This window comes from Fusarium tjaetaba (assembly GCF_013396195.1).
Source record: "Fusarium tjaetaba strain NRRL 66243 chromosome Unknown NRRL66243_c0000070, whole genome shotgun sequence".
NCBI classification, from domain to species: Eukaryota; Fungi; Ascomycota; class Sordariomycetes; order Hypocreales; family Nectriaceae; genus Fusarium; species Fusarium tjaetaba.
Genome location: NW_023501266.1, coordinates 37,826 through 61,035, shown reverse-complemented (window position 1 = coordinate 61,035; position 23,210 = coordinate 37,826). Strand labels below are relative to the sequence as shown.

The window sequence follows — 23,210 nt, the reverse complement described above, 5'->3', positions numbered from 1 at the left end:
CTTCATTTATTAGGTCCGGTACACAATTAGATTGCAACAGTTTATTATAGATCATTTCACAAGAAGCCATGTTTCATAAACAATTAAAGGCATCCTGGCCGCTATCTTATAACAAAGACTTGTTCAATGTACAATATGAATTAATAATTCTTGCCAGAATCACCCAGGCTACCCTCTTCTTCACAACCACTTTTTGACAAGCCAACAGTGTCGCAACCTCAACTCAGTTAGTCATCCTAACTTAAACATCTTAGCCCTTCAACACTCACTATGTGAGAACTATCTGTCCCTTATTAGGCAAGAGATTCATTGAAACGCTCATGCATCAAGTGCTCTACCAGTCTCGGGTGAATAGTCGGCTTGCTAGGCTTGTCGATCGTACGTCGTGCCAGTTTCGCGTGATCCGTCGTCACTGAACGCTTTGCGAGATGTGGCTGATCTGTTGGCTTATGGTTCTTTGGATCCGTGGCCTTCTGTTCAGCAGTAAGTCTTATAAGTCGCAGCATATTAGCTAGGCTCCCTTTACATCTAGTATGGTGTGTCTACTTACCCTTGAACAGCTCCGAAAAGGAGACAAGAAAGGATGATGGACTTGAAGATCAACATTGTTCTTCTTGATGGAATTTTTGAAGGAGTTTAGGGTCAGTGTTGTTGTTCTTGAAAGTCATTTCCAGCAGTTATTATCTATATTTATAAGATAAGGGGTGACATATTCCAGCCCGTATCCTTAGTACCCTGCCTACACATAGTTCACCGGGGACTTAATAGAGTTTACAAGTTGCACCACGTAGTCGGGTAAGGCGGGATTTTAGCTTCGGCACTCATACACCATCAGCCGTTTAATAAATGTCAATACGACCCGAAAATACCAAAGCGCCAGTTTAATTGCTTTCTCGCCGGGTTCCGACAAGTACTACATACTGAGTTCTCATGGTTCGAGATCGAGATCAGTACCATGTGTTTCGTAAGGCTGCTCCTTTTCACGTTACAGTTGCCATCTCTTAATAGCAGAGTTACTGTTTCAAGCCTAGCTAACCTTTATTTTCTTATTATAGGCCTCCAGTCACTGGTTCATATAATTCATAGTTGGTGAAAGTGTACTGTATCCCAGCCTCTACCATGGCGCTATGTCACCAACTTTTGCAAGTTTGTAAAAGGAGTAAGTGACATCCAATTTCTTAAGGTCAATGCGCACGTGAGCCGTCCCAACTGGCTGGGTATATGCCTGCAGCTTTATGTAACGGTAGCAGCGGCTCGTACTCCATAATTTGCCGCTCCTAAACTATAAATCTTTCTCGGCTCTATTATTTCGCCCTACGGCCGTTATCCCTAAGCTACTCCCTTTCTTGATACTCGTTCGCCTCGTGTTAATTATATGAGCTAATATCATAAATGTAGGATTTGGAACAGGTCAATTGATTACCCGATAAAGAACAGACACTTTTTTTCCACATTACACTCATTATTGCTACTCCATCCCGCCTCATCATCAGCCGTGTGACCTCGACCTGTCCGCGCTCAGGCTTGTTGAGCCTAGGCCACTCTATTTACTTGATCCTCAGGCTATTTCTCGATCCGTGGAAGCTTCGAGCTCCGCCATGGGCTGGATGACGTTACTTTCGGTAGTAGTATCACAGAATCAGACAAAGCACCATCAACCAGCGAGACACAGGACTCGGGAGTATGGTTGACAAGATGGTTATAGTACCCAGAAAGAACCGCCACCCTATGCTCCCCAAAATTTCATTGGCAAGAGTAGCTTTGGAACAGACAAGCCAAGTCTCCCTTTTGGAACCAGTCACGGTCCTTCTCCCAAGCATGCACAATGATATCTCTTCCAACCTCAACAACTCTCGCGTAGTTCTCATGCCCCCACGCTGGGAAGTCAGTAGTAACGCAAACTAGATGTGTTCCAACGTGTATAGCGGTCCGAAAAGCAAAGTCTTCACTGATATCCCCATATCCTTCGATAAATCCTCCCATCATCCATAACCCCGCGTCGACTGACTTGTATAGCGACAACGCGTACATTTCGGCGATCATTTGCCCAACGTCTACACTGGGCAGACCCAGCTGCGTCATTTCCCAGTCCACGACAAACACCGGAATCTTCGTGCCTTCTTTTATCGCAGCGTCGGGGAGAACAACACTGCCCAAGTCAGCTTTCAAGTCACAAGAGAGGATCATGGACTTACTTTCCGGTCCAAAAGTCTCCATGGATAATCTGGAGCTTATCTGTGTCTTCTTTTTCTGCTGCGGCCATCTGCTCTACTTGCGTAAGGATATCCTTCGCCTCTTTAAGTATTCTTGGATATTCATTGATCCGTTCATGAAGCCATGCCTAGTTCACCATGTGCCTCACATGTTGACCAAACGCGTTCTGGGCGACGAGGTCTCGGTGTTGCACTTGTTGTCCACTCCATATGGCGAACTCCTGTAGCCATTTGCCAATTGCTTTTCCGAGTTCCTGGCACTGGGGTTTAAATGCATCTGGCGTTGGAGAGCCATAGTTTTGAATGGCATAGTCCTTTAAATGAATACCATCAGGCATGGATTCCAATATCTGAGTCGAGCTGGTCGGGTCAAAATGGTATAGCTCTGGTGTTCGTACAATGAAACTATACGTTTCTTTCGGTCGATTGTCGAATAATGAGACGCTCGACAGGATCTTGAGACTCTCTGTCTCAATAACACGACGGATTGGAGGAAGCGCAGACTCTGGCTTGGACGCCATATACCGCTCTCCGTGCTTGACTAGGACCTCCTCCTCTCCGTTATCCAGAGGCTTCAAAAGTTTCGCTTTGTAGATCCAATTGACAGATCCACCCGTGATCTCCATGAGTTCTGAGACCTCAAACTTAGTTCCCTCTAGTGCTTTTCGGACTTTTGAGTCGATATCAGGGAGTGTTGATGTCATTGTAATAGATGGTCTTATAGAGGGTCTTGGTACAGCAAACTTTACAGAGCCTATTAGAAGTAGACTGTAAGAACCTCCGTGGCCAGTGGCTTTCTTATATAGACGGTCGTTGGTGATCAGCAGTCAGCATTACGCCAAGTATTACCACTGACATCATCTGACTCTCATTCCCTTGGGGTGTGTAAGATCTCAAGGAATCAGTGGCAGACTTGCCTTCTCGCTATTGGTTTGCAAGAATTCTTGGAGAGATATGCGATAAGATACTGTTGTCCGAGGAACAATTGAACTGTTGCATATCCCGGTAATTACCAACTATTATGATTTTCGAAACGAAGAGGTCTATTCTAAGCATCTATACGTCTATCGCTGATCTATCTTATTAAGTCTAAGCCATAAGTTCACACTCCTCAACGTCTAAAGGTGAGTAGCGTCCTCCTTGATCTTGGCCATCATCCGCTGACCAATCTCACCATCAACCTTGCTAAACATAGCAACGACAGCCTCCCTCAAAGGAGTTGGTGTACCAGCCAAGCTTCCAACAACATTACCCACAAACTTCTCCTTCTCAGCATCATCAAAGACTCTCCTCCACAGATCCCGAGGCTGAACAAAGTCCTCATCGTCAACGGGGATCTCGTTCAGACCGAGCAGTGCGTTGGCAGCAATACGCTCGTGGTGTGTGATCTGAGTGATGGATTGGGTGGTGACGCCGGGGCTGAGAGTGCTTCGAACGTAGTTGGGGTCGCCACCGTAGTTCTTGGTGGTGGTGATACCGTCGCGGACGAAGGGGGCGTAGACGGGTACGATAGGGCGGTTGGGAGGGAGTTGGGCGTAGTTGGAGCCGAGGCGGTATCGCTGGGCGTCGGGATAGGCGAACATGCGAGCCTGAAGCATGGGATCGGGAGTCATGGCGATACCAGGAACCAAGTTCGATGGTGAGAAGGCAGCTTGCTCAATCTCAGCGAAGTAGTTGTCGGGCTACAATTTATCAGCACTCAGCTCCTCCTTGTCATCCAATAATAAGCTTACGTTCTTGTTCAGGGTCATCTTTCCGACCTCAATCAAAGGAAACTCCTTATGAGACCAAATCTTGGTAATGTCGAACAAAGCCCGACCAAAGGTCTCAGCTCTCTCAGGCTCCATGATCTGAACATACAACTTCCAGACAGGATACTCGCCTCGGGCAATAGCATTCCAAAGATCCTCAGTATGGTAATCAGCATTAGCACCAGCTTTCTTCTCAGCTTCTTCAGCGGAAGCGAAGCTGGTGTGGCCAGTCTCGGGACGGAAGTGGAATTTGCAGTATCGGGGACGGCCAGAGCCGTCAATCAGCTTGAAGGTGTGGACGCCGAAGCCAGTGACGCGGCGGATGGAGTCGGGAAGGCCGCGGCTGCCGAAGAGGTGCATCAGGGTGTGTACACTCTCGGGTTGGTTGACGTGAAAGTCCCAGAACTAAGAACATTAGATCGTGTAGTCATATCACCAGACTCGGACGGCTCACCATGGTAGCATCAGGTCGGTTGGTGGCGGGATGTCGCTTGTGGCTGCGGTTCAATGAAGGGAATCGCATGGGATCGCGGACAAAGAAGACAGGCTACTGGATCAGTTCAAGAACTAACATCAATCACAGAATTGAGACTTACAACATGGTTCCCAACAATGTCGTAGTTTCCTTCCTCAGTAAAGAACTTGACAGAGAAACCTCGGACATCGCGAACAGTATCGGCGCTGCCCTTCTCACCACCAGTGGTGCTGAGACGGAAGAGGACTTGGGTCTTCTTGCCAGCGGTGTCGAGGAACTTGGCGCAAGTCAATTGAGCGATTTCAGGGTTAGTGACCTCGAACTCTCCCCAGGCACCAGCAGCTTTGGCGTGGACGACTCTGCCATGACTGTTAGTTGAGTCCTTATGGACAAGTGAAGGTAGAATTAAATGGGAGACTTGCCGCTCAGGAATGCGCTCTCGGCTGAAATGGGCCAGAGTCTCAAGGAGAAGAGTATCACCAAGAGTCGTGAGACCACCGCCGCCAAAGACGGGGAGGGTAGTGCTCACTGAGGGGTCGCGAACAGGCTGACCTACACTAGTTAGCTGTGCCAGTAGATATTCGAGTCTCAAGCATACCCTCGGTCAAAGTATACACAGGATTAGACATTTTGAAAAGCTGAAATCGAACGTAATGAAGAAGAACAATAGTTTCAATGACGAGGAAGAAACGAGGAAATTCCCAGCCTTAAGATAAATTTTCCACTCCTCATTACGGCATCGTCAATGCCGAGCCCGCCCCGACAGATAAGAAAATGGATCTCATCTCTGCGGGCCTTTGTTCCAAGATTTCGATAAGATAGAGGTTATCGCGAACAAGTCCCGTGCAAGCCCAATCACAGCACATACTTTTCTAAGCCGCAATCTTTGCCAGTGGATCGGTGAAGCCGGTAGTATTACTGTATACAGCTAGTGCAAATGCTGCCGAAGAGCCGCTAAAACTGGACCCCGAGCCAAGCTGTTCTAGAAATGGTTACCGGAGCTGACTCGGCATCTTTGGTCATATTGTTTGTAACACGGGTTTTGCCCGGGTTATGCGAGCTTTCCCAGTTTATGGCGCTTTGAGGCTTGACTCGGCGTCTTGGTAAGGCTCTTTGTAAGACGGGTTTTGTGCAAGATTTGCGAATTCTGCGGTTTTGTGGCGCTTTGGGGGTTTTGGGGGTTTGGCTGTGCCTGTTAAGTGCCGAAGTTTTCGGATGGGGAATACGTCACTGGTTGAACACCGAGAGATCCGTACAGAAGCAAAGATCAATGTTGCAGCAGAATTGTCGGCATTGAGATGCCGTCAGACGCGTATGTCGGTGTTCTCCATCTTGAAGATGGAGAACTTGTCAGTGACGACATTGCAAGATGAGATATATAAATATCATGGCTCACGATGGGTCTTGGTGTTTTGCAATCCAGCAATCACTCAGACTTCACTTACAAACACCTTGACTACTCAAAGCCCCTCTACTTCGTCGACAGACTCAGCTCATCAACTCCTTCACTCTTACAACACCTTCAACTCAAGAAGTTCAACTCAGCAAAATGGCTTTCGTCGCAAATGGAAATGAATACGACTTCATCATCGTCGGCGGCGGCACCGCAGGAAACACTGTAGCAGGCCGTCTCGCCGAAAACCCCAACATCCGCATCCTCATCATCGAAGCCGGCATCCCCAACCCGCACCAAATCCCCGAAATCACCACCCCCTCCAAGGCCTTCAACCTCCGCGGCAGCAAGCACGACTGGGCCTACAAGTCCACCATGATCAAGCGCGACGACTACGAGCGCATCGAGAAGCCCAACACCCGCGGAAAAGTCCTCGGCGGTTCGTCCTGCGCCAACTACTTCACCTGGATCCCCGGCTCCAAGCCTACCTTTGACGACTGGGAGGCTTTTGGTGGGGAGGATTGGAATTGGGATGGTTGCGTGGAGTATCTTCGCAAGTGTGCGACTTATCATGATGAGGAGGGGCTTTATCCCGCTGAGCTGGGGAAGATTGGTACGGGGGGACCTATTCAGATTGCGCATGCTGATCTTGTTCCTGAGATGCAGCCTTGGCGTGATGCTCTGACTGAAGCGTGGGTTTCCAAGGGCGAGGTTTTGACGGAGAATATTTACGATGGTGAGATGAGGGGTCTTACGCATTGTGTTGATACCATCCATGGGGGTCAGCGACAGGGAAGTTTCTTGTATCTCAAGAACAAGCCCAATGTCAATATCCTCTATGGCGTTCAGTCCAAGGAGCTGATCATTGATCCTCGCACCAACACCTGTCTCGGCGTCACCGTCATCAACCATGATACCAAGGGAGAACTAAGCGTCTTCGCCAGCAAGGAAGTCATTTTGTCTCAGGGCGTTTTCGAAACGCCCAAGCTTCTCATGCTTTCCGGTGTCGGTCCCGCTCAGGAACTCAAGAAGAACGACATCAACGTCAAGCTCGACTCTCCTCACGTTGGCCAGCATCTTCTCGATCATCCCATCGTTCCTTTTGTTCTCCAAGTCAAGGATGGCTTTGGTCTAGAGGACTACATCCTCCGAGACGGTGCTGCCAACAGCGCTGCTGTTGCTCAATACAAGCGCGACAAGACTGGTCCTGTTAGCTCTGGTCTCCTCGAACTCGTCGGCTTTCCCCGTATCGATGAGCGTCTCGAGCAGCACCAATCCTACCGTGAAGCCAAGGCTGCGAACGGTGGTCTCGACCCCTTCGGTCCCAAGGGCCAACCTCACTTTGAACTCGATTTCGTCGGCATGTTCAGCACCGCTTTCCAATGGCACTACCCCGTTCCTGAGAAAGGCAACTACATGACCGTCATCGTTGATCTTCTCCGTCCACTTTCTGAAGGCCAAGTCACTCTCAACAGCAACGATCCTCTTGTCCAGCCCAACATCAACCTCAACTTCTTTGGTAATGATCTTGATATTCTTGCTATGCGCGAGGGTGTTCGCTGGACTTATGATGTTCTCACTACTGGTAAGGGCTTCAAGGACATTGTGCTCGGCGAATATCCTTGGAGAATGCCCCTCGAGTCTGATGAGGAGATGAAGAGGGCTGTCCTTGATCGCAGCCAGACTGGTTTCCGTAAGTCCACTCTGTCATATTAAGAATATGTACTAACATAACTCTCAGACCCCTGCGGTACTGCACGTCTCTCCAAGAACATCCAGCAGGGTGTTGTTGACTCTCGCCTTCGTGTTCACGGAATCAAGAACCTCCGCATTGCTGATGCATCGGTCATCCCAGTCATTCCTGACTGCCGCATCCAGAACTCTGTCTACATGATTGGAGAGAAGGCAAGTTCGTCTCAGCCCATTCTTGATGATTTTACTGACATGTTTCCTAGGGTGCCGACATGATCAAGGCTGATCATCCTGAGCTCTATGGTCAGGAGGCCACTAGGGCCAACCCATTCACTAGCCGCCTGTAGATAGATATAAAAACCTGGTTAGAGGCACTTAGATTGGATTTGTTTCGCGTTATATATAGCATATAGACTTGACGATTTTGGAATAGACCTTTTCGATTTATTCTTTCGCCCTCCATTTAACGTTGATGTAGGAATGCTGACAATACAGTCAGCTTCATGAACGGAGCCAAATTCATCCGCCAATCACATCTCCTCGGAGCATGACTCACTCCACAATTGCATCATCTCATTCGTCCGTCAGCATCATCATTGATGGCTGAATGAGGTTCCTTTAAGTGAGTTGTAAGATCTGGCAGCCTATGGTTCCGCGCGTTTTCACTTGAAGCTCTCTTGGTTTTCTCAAATCTACAAAAATTATAAACAGAGATGTCGTTGACAGCACAGATCAAAGTACTACTGCTTACCAAAACTTGCGGCTACCGTCATGACTGCATTTCCACCATGATCTCAGCCTTCAGCTCACTGCCATTCTCCGTTAGCGCAACTGAAGATTCAACAGAACTGCTCTCACTTTCAGACTACGATGTCGTTGCTCTCGGACACAACACCGGTGATTATCTAGCTGAAGAAGAAGTCACCTCTTTGTTAAATTTCGTCGAGAATGGTGGTGGTGTTGTAGGCATTCATGCAGCTACATCCGGCCTGAAGACAAATGCCAGGTATACCAAGATCTTGGGCGAGGTGTTTAATGGCCACCCGCCGCCACAGTGGATGACTCTTGCCGTCGAAAACCCCGATCACTTCATCAACGGATGTCAGTCTCTTCCTAGTCCAGAATCTGCACCAGAAGAAGCACCTGTCTGTCCTGTCAAGACAGAGTCTCTTCCAGCGAGCCAATTTCCATGGTTCGACGAGGTGTATACCTTCAGATCGCACCCACGCGTTGAAGGCCGCACGATCTTACTTTCAGTGCAAGAGAGCAACGAGGAGGGCGCTGAATCTGCTGGCTTTCCTCTGTCATGGACTCAGACGGTCGGAAGGGGAAGAGTGTATTACACTGCTCTGGGTCATTTTGATGAAGCATATAAAGATACTTGGTTCATGGAAAGCTTGCGTCGAGCGGTTGTCTGGACTGCGAAGAAGGATTGAGGACATACTTTTCTGGCGACTATGTTGGTATACCAACGGTTAGGGTCCAAGGGCGCAGATGATGATGAACTCGAAACTGTATCATTTTACCCCCTTAGAGTTATTTGTAATCTCAAGACCAAAGTTGTGTGCAAGTAAATATTTCGCACTGGAACGGCTTAGATGCGACCGTGGCTTCGGCTATGACTGTCGTCAAAACTGAGTTTCGAGGCGGCCTGATGTCCACCAACAAGTCGGGGTACCAGTAATTCTTTCTCCCCTGCGACAGGTGAGTTGTTTTCGGCTGCACCGCCAAGATATGCTCTCAATGCCTCACCAAGGCAGATACCTCCAGTCGGAAGGTCTGTTCCCTGCAGGGTCACTGATCTTCATAGCTCCTGCATCAAGCATAAACTCTATCGCTTCTCGCGGGTTCGCATTGCGGAGTTTCTCCAACATCGGCTTACCACTTTCAAATGCCTCCAAGTCAGCCAAGAAAGATAAGCAACAGGACCAACAGCGGGAACTGGGGGGTTGTGGATCACGCGGGACGGAACAAGTCTTGGCCCGAGGGATCAATGCTTAATACCCAGTTTATATCTGGGCTTGGCTATCGTCGGAGGAGTCTTTCCTGATGACTTCTTGGCGGTTTGACTTGACTGAGTCAATCATGTCTCAAGACGCGGTCCAATCACCAAGTTTGGCTCTGCACGCGTGAACGAGGAGAGTTTCCGAATTGGGTAATAAGGCACGTTGATCTTGGGACACGACAAGATCAACAGCGTAGGTTGTTTTCAAGGACGATAAACGCGCATAAGTCAGTTTATTGAACAAGGTTTCTGATGTTTAATTGTTAAGCTTATCTTGAGATGCGCAGTGATTGCTGAGTTGTCGGGATTATAATGTGACAAGAGAACAAGACCCTGTTGACAGAACAAGCTAGCCTTGATTAGCCACGCGTCTTAACGCGTAGAGCATAACGCGTCTTACCCCAATATTCACGATAACTACCCTATGCCAACGTTGAACTCACAATCGGCTCCAGGTTTTCTCCATCTCTCGCTTGTGAACACGGGGAAATTCTCAGCTCACCTTAACACAGCCTCCGCTCCTAACTGCAGCCAACAGTGACAATCATCCCGCACGCATAACCACGCCAAGCAAAGTCTACACAGCAACGGTAATATGTCCTTGCAGACCACTTTTCATCACAAAAAATACTGGGGAGAAGTGAAGATCAGAAAGGCCAAGATATCCACGGAAGACCCAATTTGTCTAACCGATGAGGGTCCTGTAGAATAGATAACTCGTGATGACAATCGCTCTGGGCATTACTGGGATGAGACATGAGATCAGCGTGCTTATTGTTGAAGTTAATTTCACTCTATTTTGTGCTTTGAGCGGTATTTGGTCTTGTCGCTGCTGTGATTCGATGCTGGAATGTTTTGCGACATACACAGTCTCACATCTAGCTCCATGGAGATATGCTCAACACTGTGCTACAGATTCATCGACCGCCACAGTACTTTAGAATTCTAAAAGAAAACAACAAAACTTTAAAATCTTCTAGAATTTTTCTTTCTTTAAGATAGGCAGTGGCGATAGCCTCACAAGGCGATTCAATCTTGAACAACAATAATCCGCGGCCTACCCGATACCACTTTTGCCACGAGTGACGGAATAGCCGCCCTTAGAAATTAATGACGTTGCTGTGAGAACTAAATCTTATCCAGAGCCTTACCCACTAAAACCCCACACACCTCGGCACTATTCCCCAATTTATTCTCGGCGCGGGTTGAGAAATCACGACAGCACAAAAACTTGGAGAAAAGGGGAGACTTCATACGGAGTAAGCTCATATCACTATGGAGACTCGTTATGGTTATTCTCGGGTTGTTATTTTATCTGGAGTATGAGACGATACTCCGCAAGATCTTACTCCCTGCTTCATTTCGGTTATGTTGTGTTGTGACGTGCCGATCATATCTTGACGATCCCTTAGTGATGGTCAACTCTATCTGTCGACAGCAACAATCTTTCCTCAAAACATATTAATGCGGTGTACAAAAGCGACTTCGTCATTTTCTCCAACTCGTATGAGAGGATTGAATCTAGTCATGTAATGGTACACAACACGTACAGGGATAAAGAGCCGAGCGATGGAGCCTCTTGATTCAAGGGTCCTTGTCTCTATTAGGAAATTGTGAAGATCACCAAACGCCTATGACGTATCTCTCCCGTCAACGTCATTTTACCCATATTTAAAAATTTTCAACAATTATTATCACCAACACGATAATTCTCATTGATTTTGTTAAGTAGACCCAGTGTTTCTTTTTCCCTTCTTACGTCAGCGGGGCCCCTTGACAGCGTAGTTCCCGCCAAGTGACGTTATTCGCGATGGTTAAAAATCTCTTTGGTTGGAGGCGACCCTTTCACATGTAGTTTATCTAAGGTTATCGGTTCAAGGGACCAGAGTTTTCTCCTCATCGTACTCCAAGTTTCTGCACCGTGCCAAGTTTTTGGGGCCCGAGTCATTTCTCGGCTTATCAAGTTGCATTTTCTTTTTCTCCACTTGTATAACTGTGACAATGAACTGAGAGGGAAAAAAAAACATTGGGGAATTTGTGGGTGAAGTGATCCACGTAGAGCTCCAGAGTTTACTTGGCGCTGGTGTTGCTGATTGTCCTTATAAAGGATTGTGAATCTCCCAGACCTGAATTCAGTTTGAATCGTTATCCAACATCAAGAGCTGGTCTTTTTTAAAAGAAATCAGTCATCATGGTTCACGTCGATAACGAGCATGGTGTGCCGCACTACTGGGGCAAGACCGGCAAGGGTCTTCAAAAGCTCATCACTATAGTCGCTACTACAGACTTTCTTCTCTTCGGTTATGGTATGTTTGCCCTTGTATCTGTGCGTTTGAGCAAATACTAACGGCTGTGTTTCATGTAGATCAAGGTGTCATGTCCGGTATCATCTCAGCTCCCGCTTTCACAGACGATTTCCCCCAGGTTCTTGACGAGACGTACGAAGGCTTCGTCGTCTCCATCTACGCTGTCGGCTGCTTCCTCGGTGCTCTCTTCATCCTCAACTTTGGTGACCGTCTCGGTCGCCGCAACTCCATCTTCCTTGGTGCTATTATCATGATCATTGGTGTCGTTATCCAGATCGCTGCTGTTCCTCCTAGCGGTGGTGCCACGGCGCAATTCATCATTGGAAGATGTATCACCGGTATTGGTAACGGAAGTAGGTCACCTCGCCATTCCCCATGCGTGCATTGATGCTAACGTCTCAGTCAACACATCGACTATCCCTACCTACCAGGCCGAGTGCAGTGAGTCTCACAACCGAGGCAAGCTCATCTGCATCGAAGGCGGCAACGTAGCCATCGGAACGTTGATCGCCTACTGGATCGACTACGGCTGTACCTATGGTCCCGCTCCCTTCGTCTGGCGATTCCCCATCGCTTTTCAGGTTGTCTTTGCTACCATTGTCCTCGTCATGATGATGAAGCTTCCCGAGTCTCCTCGCTGGCTCCTCACCCATGGCCGTCGCGAAGAAGCAGCAACGATTCTTGCAGGTCTTAACGGTCAGCCCCGCGACTCTCACGATGTCACCACCCAGATGGCTACCATTGAGAAGGCCATCGCTGCTGCTGGCCACAAGGGCGGCAAGACTCCTTTCTCTGCTCTCTTCACTGGCGGCAAGACCCAGCACTTCCGACGTCTCATTCTCGGTGCCTCTTCTCAGATGATGCAGCAGCTCTCAGGTTGCAACGCCGTCATCTACTACTTCCCCATTCTCTTCCAGAAGTCAATCGGTACCGATCACAACCTGGCTCTCCTCCTCGGCGGTGTCAACATGATCATCTACTCCATCTTCGCTACAACCTCTTGGTTCGCCGTTGAGCGTGTCGGTCGTCGCAAGCTCTTCCTCATTGGAACAGTCGGCCAGTGCTTGTCCATGATCCTCTCCTTCGGCGCCCTCATCCCCGGTACTGCCTCTGCTTCCAAGGGCGCTGCTGTCGGTCTCTTCACTTACATCGCCTTCTTCGGTGCCACCTGGCTGCCCCTCCCTTGGCTCTACCCTGCTGAGATCAACCCCCTCAAGACCCGCGCGAAGGCCAACGCCACCTCCACCGTCTCCAACTGGCTCTGGAACTTCTTCATCGTCATGATCACCCCCGTTATGATTCATGGCACTGGCACCAACGGCTGGGGCACCTACGCCTTCTTCGCTGCCATGAACGCCTGCTTCTTCCCCATCATTTACTTCTTCTACCCCGAGACTTCTGGTCGCTCCCTCGAGGAGATTGATCTGATCTTCGCCAAGGGCTACACTGAGAAGAAGAGCTACGTCACTGCTGCTAAGGAGCTCCCTCCTATGGAGGATCACGAGGTTCACGAAAAGGCTCGTGAGTATGGCTTCGGCAGTGACGATGACATCAAAGCGTCTCACTTCGAGTCAGAGGGCGACAACGGAGTCATGACCGACTCTGCTGTCTAAGGTCGAACTGGCATTCGACATTCTGTTCTAGCTTGCTGGAACCAACATTTTGCTTATTAACATGATTTGACGCATCTATAGAAGCTACGATTGTAGCTATGACCTTTTAGATACTCCCATGACTCTAGTAGTCTAGCATGAATACACATCTTATATATAGAGATTACCACCGTTCGATGTTTGTGATTGTTTATCTGAGACATGATTGTGAAGTTCATTCGTGCAAACTCGCCAACAACCAGGTCATTGCATCACCGTCAGTTTGTGCAGATCATCGGAAACTTACGCGTTGTATCAGCGCCTAATGCTGCAGCATGCAGTGACCGGACCAAAATTCGGTGAAATAGCCCATTGGCTGTTCGGGGACTCTCATCGTCCAGCAGGGTCCCTGGTGGAGCTTCAGTGTCGATCTACGAGATAAGACTCTTTGAAGATAAGTAATGGCCAGGAATGACATATGGGGGTAGGGGGGATGCCTGTCAGCGGTAGCTGAGACATAATTGACATCGCTTCCATTCTATCTACACGTCTATCCAACGAGCCATCCATATCTCCGTAACCTGTTTCGCCTCATCAACGAGCCCCAGGTCCAACAACAACTGCACACTTCCCCTCACCGCACTCTCAAGCGCACTAAAAGTCCACGTATGCGTAAAAGTCGCAGCTTCCCCAATAAAAACAGTATTGAACTCCGTCTGATAAAACGCAGGGAGATACAAATGCTGCTGTCCAAAGATCTGCATCGTAAAAGCACCAGCATGATGTTCCTCTTGCTCCCAGCACTGCCGCGCCCAGTGTCCAGTCCAGTTCTCTTCGACTACATCGCCGTGGACTTCGATAAGCGCGTTTTTTATGTAGGCTAGATGTTCCTCTTCTGGCATGGCGCATGCGGCTGTTGCTTCGTAGTCGGAGAGATAAGACGCCAGCATAGTTCCGGGGCCTGTGGAGTTGATGTGCCATGAAGGATAGCAGACCTGTCCTAACTGAGGACTGGTGAGACGGGTACAGCCGCCGATGATAGGCTTATCAAGATGTTCCCAGAAGCGCGTCTTGAACTGAACAGCGACCTTGCAGGCGTTGGCATACAAGGTCCTATCGATAGCACGTTTCAAAAGACTTGAGTATCGTGGCATCTTCCAAAACTTCATCAAATTGAGTGGTACACTGTTGAGAACATAGTCAAAGTTCTGAACATTGTTCGGTGTGCTGAAAGGTTCAGAGCCAGTAGGTTTCCAGAACACAGATAGAGTTTTGTTCTTATTGTACTGTAGACCGTTGACTTTGGCGTTGTACTGAACTCTGTCTTTGACGTGTGGCTCAAATGCAGCGGGTAAGCGGCTGAGACCACCTTTGATAGTGACCCATTTGCTAGCCAGGAAGTAAACGGTTTCGTACTCCCACATAGGCCAGTAGATATGCGAGGGCGAGACTTCATCTGTCGTGTTGAGGTCTGCCTTGATGACATCTCGGAGGTAAGATACCTCGGAATAATCGAATGATCCATCCTCTTTCGCTTGTTTGTACGCCTTGAAGATATTGGAGGCATACATACGAATGCGCTCAGGAGTGAGTCCTTTGAAGTCATCCAAAGCCTCGATGGCTTCCTCAGCCGCTGTCTCATTATGATAGACAGGCGGGTTGTAATATGCTGGGTCGTTCGCTACTTCAGCCTTAGTAGGCCATGAACCATCTGGACGTCGAAAAGGTGTGTCGACAGGTGTATTTGGAGAGCTTTGGATCCAGTCCCAGAACTCGACTTGGAGTGATTTGTTGCCTGAGTTCATTCCATTGAGAACGTCAGCTAGCTGAAAGATCATTCGTTGATCCATGAAAGGAAAGGTCTCGTTTGTTTCCGAGTCAGTGAGCTCGTACGGGAATCTCATGGGTCCGAGTTCATGGTATTGGCCGTCTTCCGGTGAGGTACCATTCAAGTAAACAGTTCTGACACGCCCTCCAATTCGCTCAGAGGACTCGAGAATCTTCCAGTTGTGGATTCCAACAGAGTCAAGAATGAGCTTGGGAACGAACCGTTAACTTCGTATTCGGGACGAGGGCGCATCACTTACCGAGGATAGAAGACCAGACATGCCACCGCCCAAAATGCCGAAGGTCTTATTCTTTGTGGCGGTAACAAAAACATCATCAGGCTGTTTCTGCTTAAGATATGCAACGCCATCGAACCACAAACTGTCGTCACCGGCAACGTCCGCAAAAGACTTCTTCTTTTCGCCTCGACGTGCAAGGCGCTTGACAACGTCGATCTCATCAGACTGGCCGATAAGTTCACCGTCCAAGAAGGCGCTAAGACAACCCCCAGAGACATCGTCCGATGTCAGCCAGACAAATCGCGTTGGCCGCTGGCCCTGATGATCAAGATGGCGCTTCGCCAGAGGATGCTGGCCAACATGAGTCGACCCGATATGATGGACGGTCTCGGAAACAGTTACCGCATCACCGCATGCGCCATAGCTCAAAGTCAAGTGCCCGTCCACATCACCGGTGTATTCAACAACCACATTTTGTGCGCTACCGGGGCTGACTTTAGAGGGAGATATGAACTTGACAGACGGGGAGTTGAGGGGTACTGCTTCGGCAAGCAGGCTCGCTAGAAACCATAGAAAAGAAGAACGCCTCATTTTGAACGCACAAATAGGTAAATTTGCTGAATGGCGGTAAAGTCCGTGGGTACAGGGACATGGCCATGTTTAAATGGCTTCACAGCTGCCATTCTTATCTTAGGACCCGGATCCATTAATTGACACCGACTCCCTGTCGGTATAATTCTTATCGACCATGCTTGGTAATACTGCAAAGAAATCCCTCGCGATGCTATCGTGACCGACTCGCTGCCAAGCAATGCCTTAACTGCATTTATACCATTTCTCTGGATAAACGTTAATTAGAGTTGAGAGAATAATAAACAAGCTTATTATTAGCGCAATGCATGTCTTGCGTGGTCTCGAGATAAGAGATACGCCGAGCTTGATCAGGCAAAGATATTCCCGAACTCGGCCGCTTATCAGTTTTGCAGACTACTCCGATTCGTTTGATAAGATCTAGGAACAGGGGTATAACGACGATAACGGCTTTTGCTCCAGGTTTCGGAGTAGCAACCTTGATGGTTATCGACCCCAGCAGATGGTAATGAATCTGACTAGTCCAGGAGCTTGCGGGTTAAACTGCCTTTTACGCTGCGATAACCGATTGGAACCATAAGACTGTCATATACTAAGCTATATAGGTATAGTTAAAAACCCAATCATCACTCACAATACCGCTGAAAAAAATACGTTTCACTAAATCACACCTTGACACCTTCGTTCGACATGCTAGCATCTCCACTAGGCATACCAGTCTCTGCTTTGGTCACCTCACCACCCTCAGTTGTCCCTCGAAGGACATTGGGAGCATACGGCTGCTTCCAGTCATCACGACGCCCAGGGACAATAAACACGTTGAACCACCTGGGAAAGACGAAACCAATCACACACCAAACAAGTAAAAGATGCGCTGAGATGGAGCCAAGGATGTATAGTGGAGCATTCTTGACTTCCTCGAAGCTGGGGTAGGCTAAGCTGAAGATGATAGCCAGGACAGATCCCGGGATATATCGCGGCATGGTGCCCAGAGGAAGGGGGGAGACGAGTTTTGACCATTGCCGACGACAGAGTTGAGATCGTGTCTTGGTTGGTTGCCCTAAAGCACGCCCACAAATTAATTGATTGGTTTCTTATCAGTAGATCAGGTCAAACTTACCGAGTAGAAGACAACGTAGTAAAAGACGGATGTTATCTTGTTCTTGGATAGTAATCGCGGTGCAAGTGTGCATCTGGTGTTTTTGCAAGGAACAATGAAGCAGCAAGACAAATAAAATAGAGCCCGAAGCCAGCAACGGCACCGGCCCAAGGGGTCGCAGACAATGATACTAAGTAGCTAACCACTCAGAAAGCCAACATTATATAAAGCAAATGAAGGCATTCCGACCTGACCAACAACATCCTTAAATCGATATAGAGCAGTCGCCCCAACACACTCCGCCCAAACAACAAAAAACGAGGCCAATGTTATTAATCCATCGGCCAATCACATCTATAGAGAAGTAGCCAAACTCAGTGCAGTGAGGAAGCGAAAGGAGGAAGCAAATCGTGACCATGGTGGTAGTAACCCAAGGCCGACTCCAGTTTATGGCAAATGGGGAATCGAGGATCAACGTCATGACTGCATCCAACATAGCAAAGGACAAACTGATACCAAGTAGCATAATGGTGAACAAGAAGATGACAGAAAAGAAGCCCGAAGCAGGGATCTCGATAAAGGCCTCGGGATACGTCATGAAGCCGAGCCCATAGCTTCCAATATCGCCGGTTCCTTCAGGACGCATGCCGAGATACCCAACGATACCGAAAACTGCAAAAGCAACCAGGGCCTCGAAAGATGAGTTGAACAGGACGATGATGACTGCATCTTGAGCCGCATTGGCGAATTTGCGGTTGTATGAGGCGTAGGCTGTGTAGTATCTGAACCCAACCCCTGTCGAAAAAAAGACTTGACCGACGGCATCGCGCCAAACTTTGGTCCCGGCAAGTTTTGAACTAGGCCAACTGGCGAAATAGAGCTTGATATCCTCGCTAGCATTGGGGAGTGACACACCGCGTTCAATAAGGATGATGCCCATTATGACTGGCAAGCCCATGGTAAAGTAGATGCCGCGTCCGGTGAGGCCGACTCCCCGGAACATGCAGAGCCAAGCTGTGAACCAGGTAAAAGAGTTCCAGCCGACCAGACAACCGTTGAGCGAGACACCAGGGTATACAACCCACTGACCAGACTTATCAGGGTCAATGGCACTAACAGCCTCACTCACACAGCATGCAATCGCTATTCTGGTGCAGTGAGTACCGATTTCTCAGCGGCATGTAAATGCTAACATGAATACCTGGCTACATGGAGCGGAACGACGTGCAACGAAAACTACAACGGCGCAATTGGTGGGGGTGACTTCATGTCCAAGTGCCAGGGCGCTGGGGTGGCGGCTGGATATACTCGTGATCGGGTACCGTGGGACTTGTTAGCCAGCCGCGGCTGGTCAAGAATAGTCTGCTATGCATTTTACCATGTTTCTAAATTGAGTACTTATTACCATTGCTATACGGAGAGTGAACACCACTAACTGGTTACCTAGAGTACAGAAGTGGTGGTGTGATATAAGTTGAGAGGTTTGGCGTAAAGCGAAGCCCAAATTACTCTGAATGAACAAAGTATGTAGTATCAGGCTTCAACTACTTAACAGGTGGCGAATCTTGAAAATGCATTACGCGCCGAGAACCTGCATGAAACTCCCCCATCTCATTGGCTACCTCGACGACTTTCAACCCCCCGGCATTGCAGCTGAAGCTGGCTTACTCACCGAAACCTCATCATGCATACCCCGCTGTAAGCAGGAGAGAACAGAAACAACGCGTTCAACGTCGGAGCATGAGTCCTCTTCTACTTTCCTAAGCTCCCCTCACGAGAATAGAAAGGCGCCATGGAGCCAGTCGGGCTGGCAGTCGGCCTTGTCGGCCTCTTCAGTACCTGCATGGACATTATGCAGCGGGTTGACTCGTACAGAACTGCTGGCCGCGACTCCCGACAGCTTGATGCTCAGCTCAACGCGACTATGCATCTGTTCGAGCGATGGGGTGATGGAGTCGGCATTAGCAAAGGCAAGCTCTCGGACAACCATCATCCAGATCTTGACAATTCGCGCACGTTCGCAGTCGTCCAAGGTCTACTGAAGAGTATCAAGGACTTCTCCATGACGTCGAGTGAGCCCCCGAACCCCAACGCCCTTCAGAAGACTCCGTCGTTTCCACTATCGGGAGATCTATCGTCGCATGGATCTAAAATCTCAAAGTGGAAGAAGACAACATGGGCGCTGCGCGGAAAGCTAAAGGAGGCAAGCCATGTTCAGGCCCTTGCAAGTCTCGTATCGGATCTTTATAGCGTGGTTGCGCCTGATAATACGGGCTCAAAAGCCTTAACTCGAACTCCAAGTTCTAAAGACTTATCAACCTCACAACCATATGCTGAAGAGATTCGAGAGCTACTACAAAAGATTGAGGAGGAGATGGAAGGTAAATGTCTTACTTGCCAAGACTAATTGCTCACGCTGACACTGGTAGCTGAGAAAACACGAGACTTGCACGCGTGGCTTGGTGCACCCAAGCCAAACGACGTGTTCAGCGACTCAAACGATACGCGTGTTGAAGAAACCTGCGAGTGGATTCTCCGTCGTGATGAGTTCCTCGAGTGGCAGAAAACTTCTTCCCCAAGCCAAGTACTCTGGATCAAAGGTCCAGCGGGCTTTGGGAAAACATTCCTCTGCGCCAAGATCGTTCAAGAACTGGAGAGGATAGCACAAAGACCGGTCGCCCACTTCTTCTTATCCTCCAGGTATGAGGGTCGCGATGATCCCTTCTCGACAATACGGGTGTGGTTGACCATGTTGATGCAACGGAACTCGACTATTCGGGACATGGTGGCAAGAGCGCGTTTGTCACAGCATGAATCACTGGCAAATCAAGCGACAATTCTACGAGTTTTCCGAGACGTTGTCGTAGGAACTCCAGATTGTATTCTTGTTCTAGACGGGTTGGACGAGTGCACTGGGATGACCAGTACAGACACAAAGTCCGTCCCCCATTTTCTTCAGGAATTGCGCATAGCTATCACCAACACTACAACTAAGATATTAATCTCAAGCCGTGGCGATGCTCTCATTCAGCAAGGTCTTTCAGAGTTCACTCGATACAGCGAATATACCATCATCCCAGACGACGTTGGGGCAGACTTAATGGCATACTCATCTGAACTTGTCAACGCAAAGTTACCAAACAAGGACGAATCAACGAGGGCCTCTATTGCCCAAAGGATGAAAGACAGAAGTGAGGGCCAGTTCCAGTGGGTCAAGCTTCAAGAAGGCTCTCTGAGAAAGGGAAGAAGCAGAAAGCAACTTGAACGAAAGATTGACGAGACTCCGTCTGGTCTTGACAGTCTCTACGACCGGGAATGGAACAGAATCAACTCAATGGGGGATTCGGATAAAGATAGAGCTTTCTCATTGCTGCGATGGGCTGCGTTTGCATTCCGACCGTTGACAGTGTACGAGATTGCGGAGTCCGTTCTCATTACAGAAGACCTGGAAGAGTTCCCTTTTGAAGAGATGCCAGACTGTGTCGACAATGACTATGTCGACAGTATGATCCTAGAGCTTTGCGGATCCCTTATTGAAGTCCGCCACGTTTCGTCGTCCAGAAATACCGAGTATCCCGAACGTATTAAAGAATCAGAAGAGGATTCTGTTGGCTTGCAAGAGGTTCACTTGTCGCACTTCTCTGTCAAAGAATACCTCCTCCTCAAAACCTTTCCCGGCACTGGTGCTTTGCTCTCAAATGAGACACTTCGCGTCGCCAACCTAAATATCCACAATACTATTCTCGCGAAACTTTGTCTTCATTTCATAAGCTTCCGTGGAGTTTGGGAAATCCTGAAGATGAACAATAATGAAAGATCAGCAAAGCACTTCACTTTCTATGCCGTAGATGAAGGTTTGGAGCATTGCCGAGGTGTTGAGACTATGGATCCGGATTTGCAGCAGGCAATCAACGCTTTCCCCTATAGTCTAAATGAGAACTGGCCCTTTATGAGGGAGTTCGTGGAGACCCGCATCTTCGATGCTGACCCTGATATCCAAGAAAGGTCAATGACCCCATTTGTGTTTGCAGTCTGCAGTGGACTCACAGACACTGTGGCGCATATCATACGAGAAGGGAGCTTTGATATGGAGGATCGATCGTTTGGCAATTCGACTCCATTATTCTGGGCTTGCTTTGTAGAAAGTCAGGATATTGTTGAATTACTCGTTGACAATGGTGCCGATATCAATGCAAGATGCCGCCAAGGTCAGGTACCATTGCACATTTCTGTGGAGGATGGAGGCGATGGAATTGCGAAACATCTTATATCGAAAGGCGCAGATGTCTCAGTGGTCGACGATGAGAGACAAACACCACTTAACTTGGCTTCAATGAGTGGCAATACTGAGGTGGTTCGGCAACTTATCGACAGTGGAGCTGATATATCGCACGAAACAGCAGAAGGTTTCACACCTCTCTCGATGGCATCTAGCAGGGGGTTTCTCGAATTGGCCAAGCTTCTTATTAAAAGTGGTGCAGATGTCAATCAGGTGGCGGCCAACGGCCACCCTCCGCTTTTTCTGGCTGTGTGGTGCAACCACTCCGAACTTGCTGAGTTACTGATAGATGAGGGTGCAGAACTGAATGAGATTGGATTTCAGGGCCGGGTATTCTCATTACTTGCTGTGGCGGCTGGTAATGGACATCACAACATGGCGAAAGCTCTGATTAGCAAGGGCCTCAATCCAACGGAGACCCAGCCATTGCTTCTGGCTGCCTCCTATGGTGCCTATGGTGGATTCTCGATCGACTTCGACGCAAAAGAAGCTGCCGAATCGCCTGATTTCCCTCGCTCAGGTTATCAGCAGGTACTGAAGCTGCTACTCCAAAGCGGCGCTGATGTGAACGCCAGTGACGCGGGCGGTTACACGCCACTATATATCGCTTCATTCTGCGGATTTATCGATATAGTGGAGTTTCTGATACAGAACGGTGCTGGCTTAAATGTCAAGACACTTGGTGGAGAGACAGCACTTCATTCTTCCTGTGCGATGGGGCATTTGCGAATCACGCAGCTTCTTATCCATCACGGAGCTAATGTCGCCTTTAAAGACAATTCTGGTCATAATACCTTACACCATGCCTGTAGGTCAGGACATATTGGTGTTGCCAAGCTTATTATAGGTTTATCCAAAAGGCAAACGTTTGACGAGGCTGACTACTGGGGCTCGACACCTTTATCCATTGGAGCAAGATTCGGTGGCGTCGGCATCATCAGGGCACTTCTTAATACAGGCGCTGTAGATGTCGAATCTAGCGATACGTTTGGTAGAGCACCGGCATTTTGGGCGACAAGCCGCGGTCACGATGCAGTTGCGAGGCTACTCGCAAAAAGAAATACGTATCAAGATTTGGGAACTGACATGAAGGTGGAGGATTCTGTCCAAGAACAGAACCGAAACATGAGAGCCTACTGTGACATATGTTGGTTATCTATCTATGGACCAACTTATATACATTGTGGAATTTGTAATGGAGGGGACTTTGTTGTATGTTCAGCTTGTTTGAGTCTTGGTGGGCATTGCTTTGATGAGACACACGAGTTGGTTCCCGTCGAGGCTGAAGCGGATAATTGAATAGTTTCTTCGGTGGATGCCTTAATGCTAGGAAATCTAATGAGACTGATATACAGAGTTATTTAGTTCCAGGCTGTCGAATGTAACAGATCATGTACTGCCAGTACAGCGTTGAACTCCAGATAGATATACTTGTCTCTTGCGCAAGGAGAAATAAATAGGTCTCGTTGACGCCTTGCTTTATTGGCGAGAAGTTAAGTAAGAAATAAATATTTCGACCAAGTTATAACAACAACCCATGTTCGGCTTCACATGTTTGCGTGCGCCTTTTGTTGGTCGTTTGGTCACTGTGGAGGCTTTGCCATGGTATTCATGCATTCTAAAACAGATAGGGACTCAAGGCGACGTTGACAGGGAGTCAATGAGAAACATCTGCCGGCTGTAAAAGTCATCATATTCATTTATATACACTTCAATATCGAGTACTGCTCTGATTCACCAGCCAGAAC

General features: G+C 48.5%; 9 protein-coding genes across 9 annotated transcripts; 4 read left to right on the top strand and 5 right to left on the bottom strand.

Moving 5' to 3' along the window:
* Window positions 1–293: 293 nt before the first annotated feature.
* Window positions 294–606, bottom strand: FTJAE_3712 (uncharacterized protein; the record flags this gene model as incomplete). Its single annotated transcript, XM_037350040.1, has 2 exons — window positions 294–489; window positions 551–606. 2 exons carry the CDS (start codon window positions 604–606, stop codon window positions 294–296), a joined length of 252 nt encoding a protein of 83 aa, XP_037209126.1.
* A 1,137-nt stretch (window positions 607–1,743) lies between these two features.
* FTJAE_3711 (phosphotransferase enzyme family) lies at window positions 1,744–2,917 on the bottom strand (the record flags this gene model as incomplete). Its single annotated transcript, XM_037350039.1, has 3 exons — window positions 1,744–2,149; window positions 2,196–2,287; window positions 2,363–2,917. The coding sequence occupies 3 exons, from the start codon at window positions 2,915–2,917 to the stop codon at window positions 1,744–1,746; spliced, it is 1,053 nt and encodes a 350-aa protein (XP_037209125.1).
* Window positions 2,918–3,331: 414 nt separating this feature from the next.
* On the bottom strand, window positions 3,332–5,068 carry FTJAE_3710 (catalase mono-functional heme-containing protein; the record flags this gene model as incomplete). The annotated part of the gene is made up of 5 exons (XM_037350038.1): window positions 3,332–3,895; window positions 3,947–4,369; window positions 4,419–4,511; window positions 4,561–4,991; window positions 5,038–5,068. The coding sequence occupies 5 exons, from the start codon at window positions 5,066–5,068 to the stop codon at window positions 3,332–3,334; spliced, it is 1,542 nt and encodes a 513-aa protein (XP_037209124.1).
* Window positions 5,069–5,836: 768 nt separating this feature from the next.
* Window positions 5,837–7,810, top strand: FTJAE_3709 (glucose-methanol-choline (gmc) oxidoreductase; the record flags this gene model as incomplete). The annotated part of the gene is made up of 4 exons (XM_037350036.1): window positions 5,837–5,846; window positions 5,906–7,525; window positions 7,574–7,741; window positions 7,788–7,810. 4 exons carry the CDS (start codon window positions 5,837–5,839, stop codon window positions 7,808–7,810), a joined length of 1,821 nt encoding a protein of 606 aa, XP_037209123.1.
* A 502-nt stretch (window positions 7,811–8,312) lies between these two features.
* On the top strand, window positions 8,313–8,960 carry FTJAE_3708 (glycosyl hydrolase; the record flags this gene model as incomplete). The annotated part of the gene is made up of 1 exon (XM_037350035.1): window positions 8,313–8,960. One exon carries the CDS (start codon window positions 8,313–8,315, stop codon window positions 8,958–8,960), a length of 648 nt encoding a protein of 215 aa, XP_037209122.1.
* Window positions 8,961–11,720: 2,760 nt separating this feature from the next.
* On the top strand, window positions 11,721–13,448 carry FTJAE_3707 (sugar transport STL1; the record flags this gene model as incomplete). Its single annotated transcript, XM_037350034.1, has 3 exons — window positions 11,721–11,835; window positions 11,895–12,188; window positions 12,238–13,448. The coding sequence occupies 3 exons, from the start codon at window positions 11,721–11,723 to the stop codon at window positions 13,446–13,448; spliced, it is 1,620 nt and encodes a 539-aa protein (XP_037209121.1).
* Window positions 13,449–13,969: 521 nt separating this feature from the next.
* On the bottom strand, window positions 13,970–16,084 carry FTJAE_3706 (amino-acid oxidase; the record flags this gene model as incomplete). The annotated part of the gene is made up of 2 exons (XM_037350033.1): window positions 13,970–15,463; window positions 15,515–16,084. The coding sequence occupies 2 exons, from the start codon at window positions 16,082–16,084 to the stop codon at window positions 13,970–13,972; spliced, it is 2,064 nt and encodes a 687-aa protein (XP_037209120.1).
* A 665-nt stretch (window positions 16,085–16,749) lies between these two features.
* FTJAE_3705 (Sodium and chloride-dependent GABA transporter 2) lies at window positions 16,750–18,123 on the bottom strand (the record flags this gene model as incomplete). The annotated part of the gene is made up of 3 exons (XM_037350032.1): window positions 16,750–17,130; window positions 17,205–17,240; window positions 17,503–18,123. The coding sequence occupies 3 exons, from the start codon at window positions 18,121–18,123 to the stop codon at window positions 16,750–16,752; spliced, it is 1,038 nt and encodes a 345-aa protein (XP_037209119.1).
* Window positions 18,124–18,975: 852 nt separating this feature from the next.
* On the top strand, window positions 18,976–22,761 carry FTJAE_3704 (ankyrin repeat domain protein; the record flags this gene model as incomplete). The annotated part of the gene is made up of 3 exons (XM_037350031.1): window positions 18,976–19,564; window positions 19,613–22,609; window positions 22,685–22,761. The coding sequence occupies 3 exons, from the start codon at window positions 18,976–18,978 to the stop codon at window positions 22,759–22,761; spliced, it is 3,663 nt and encodes a 1,220-aa protein (XP_037209118.1).
* Window positions 22,762–23,210: the final 449 nt, after the last annotated feature.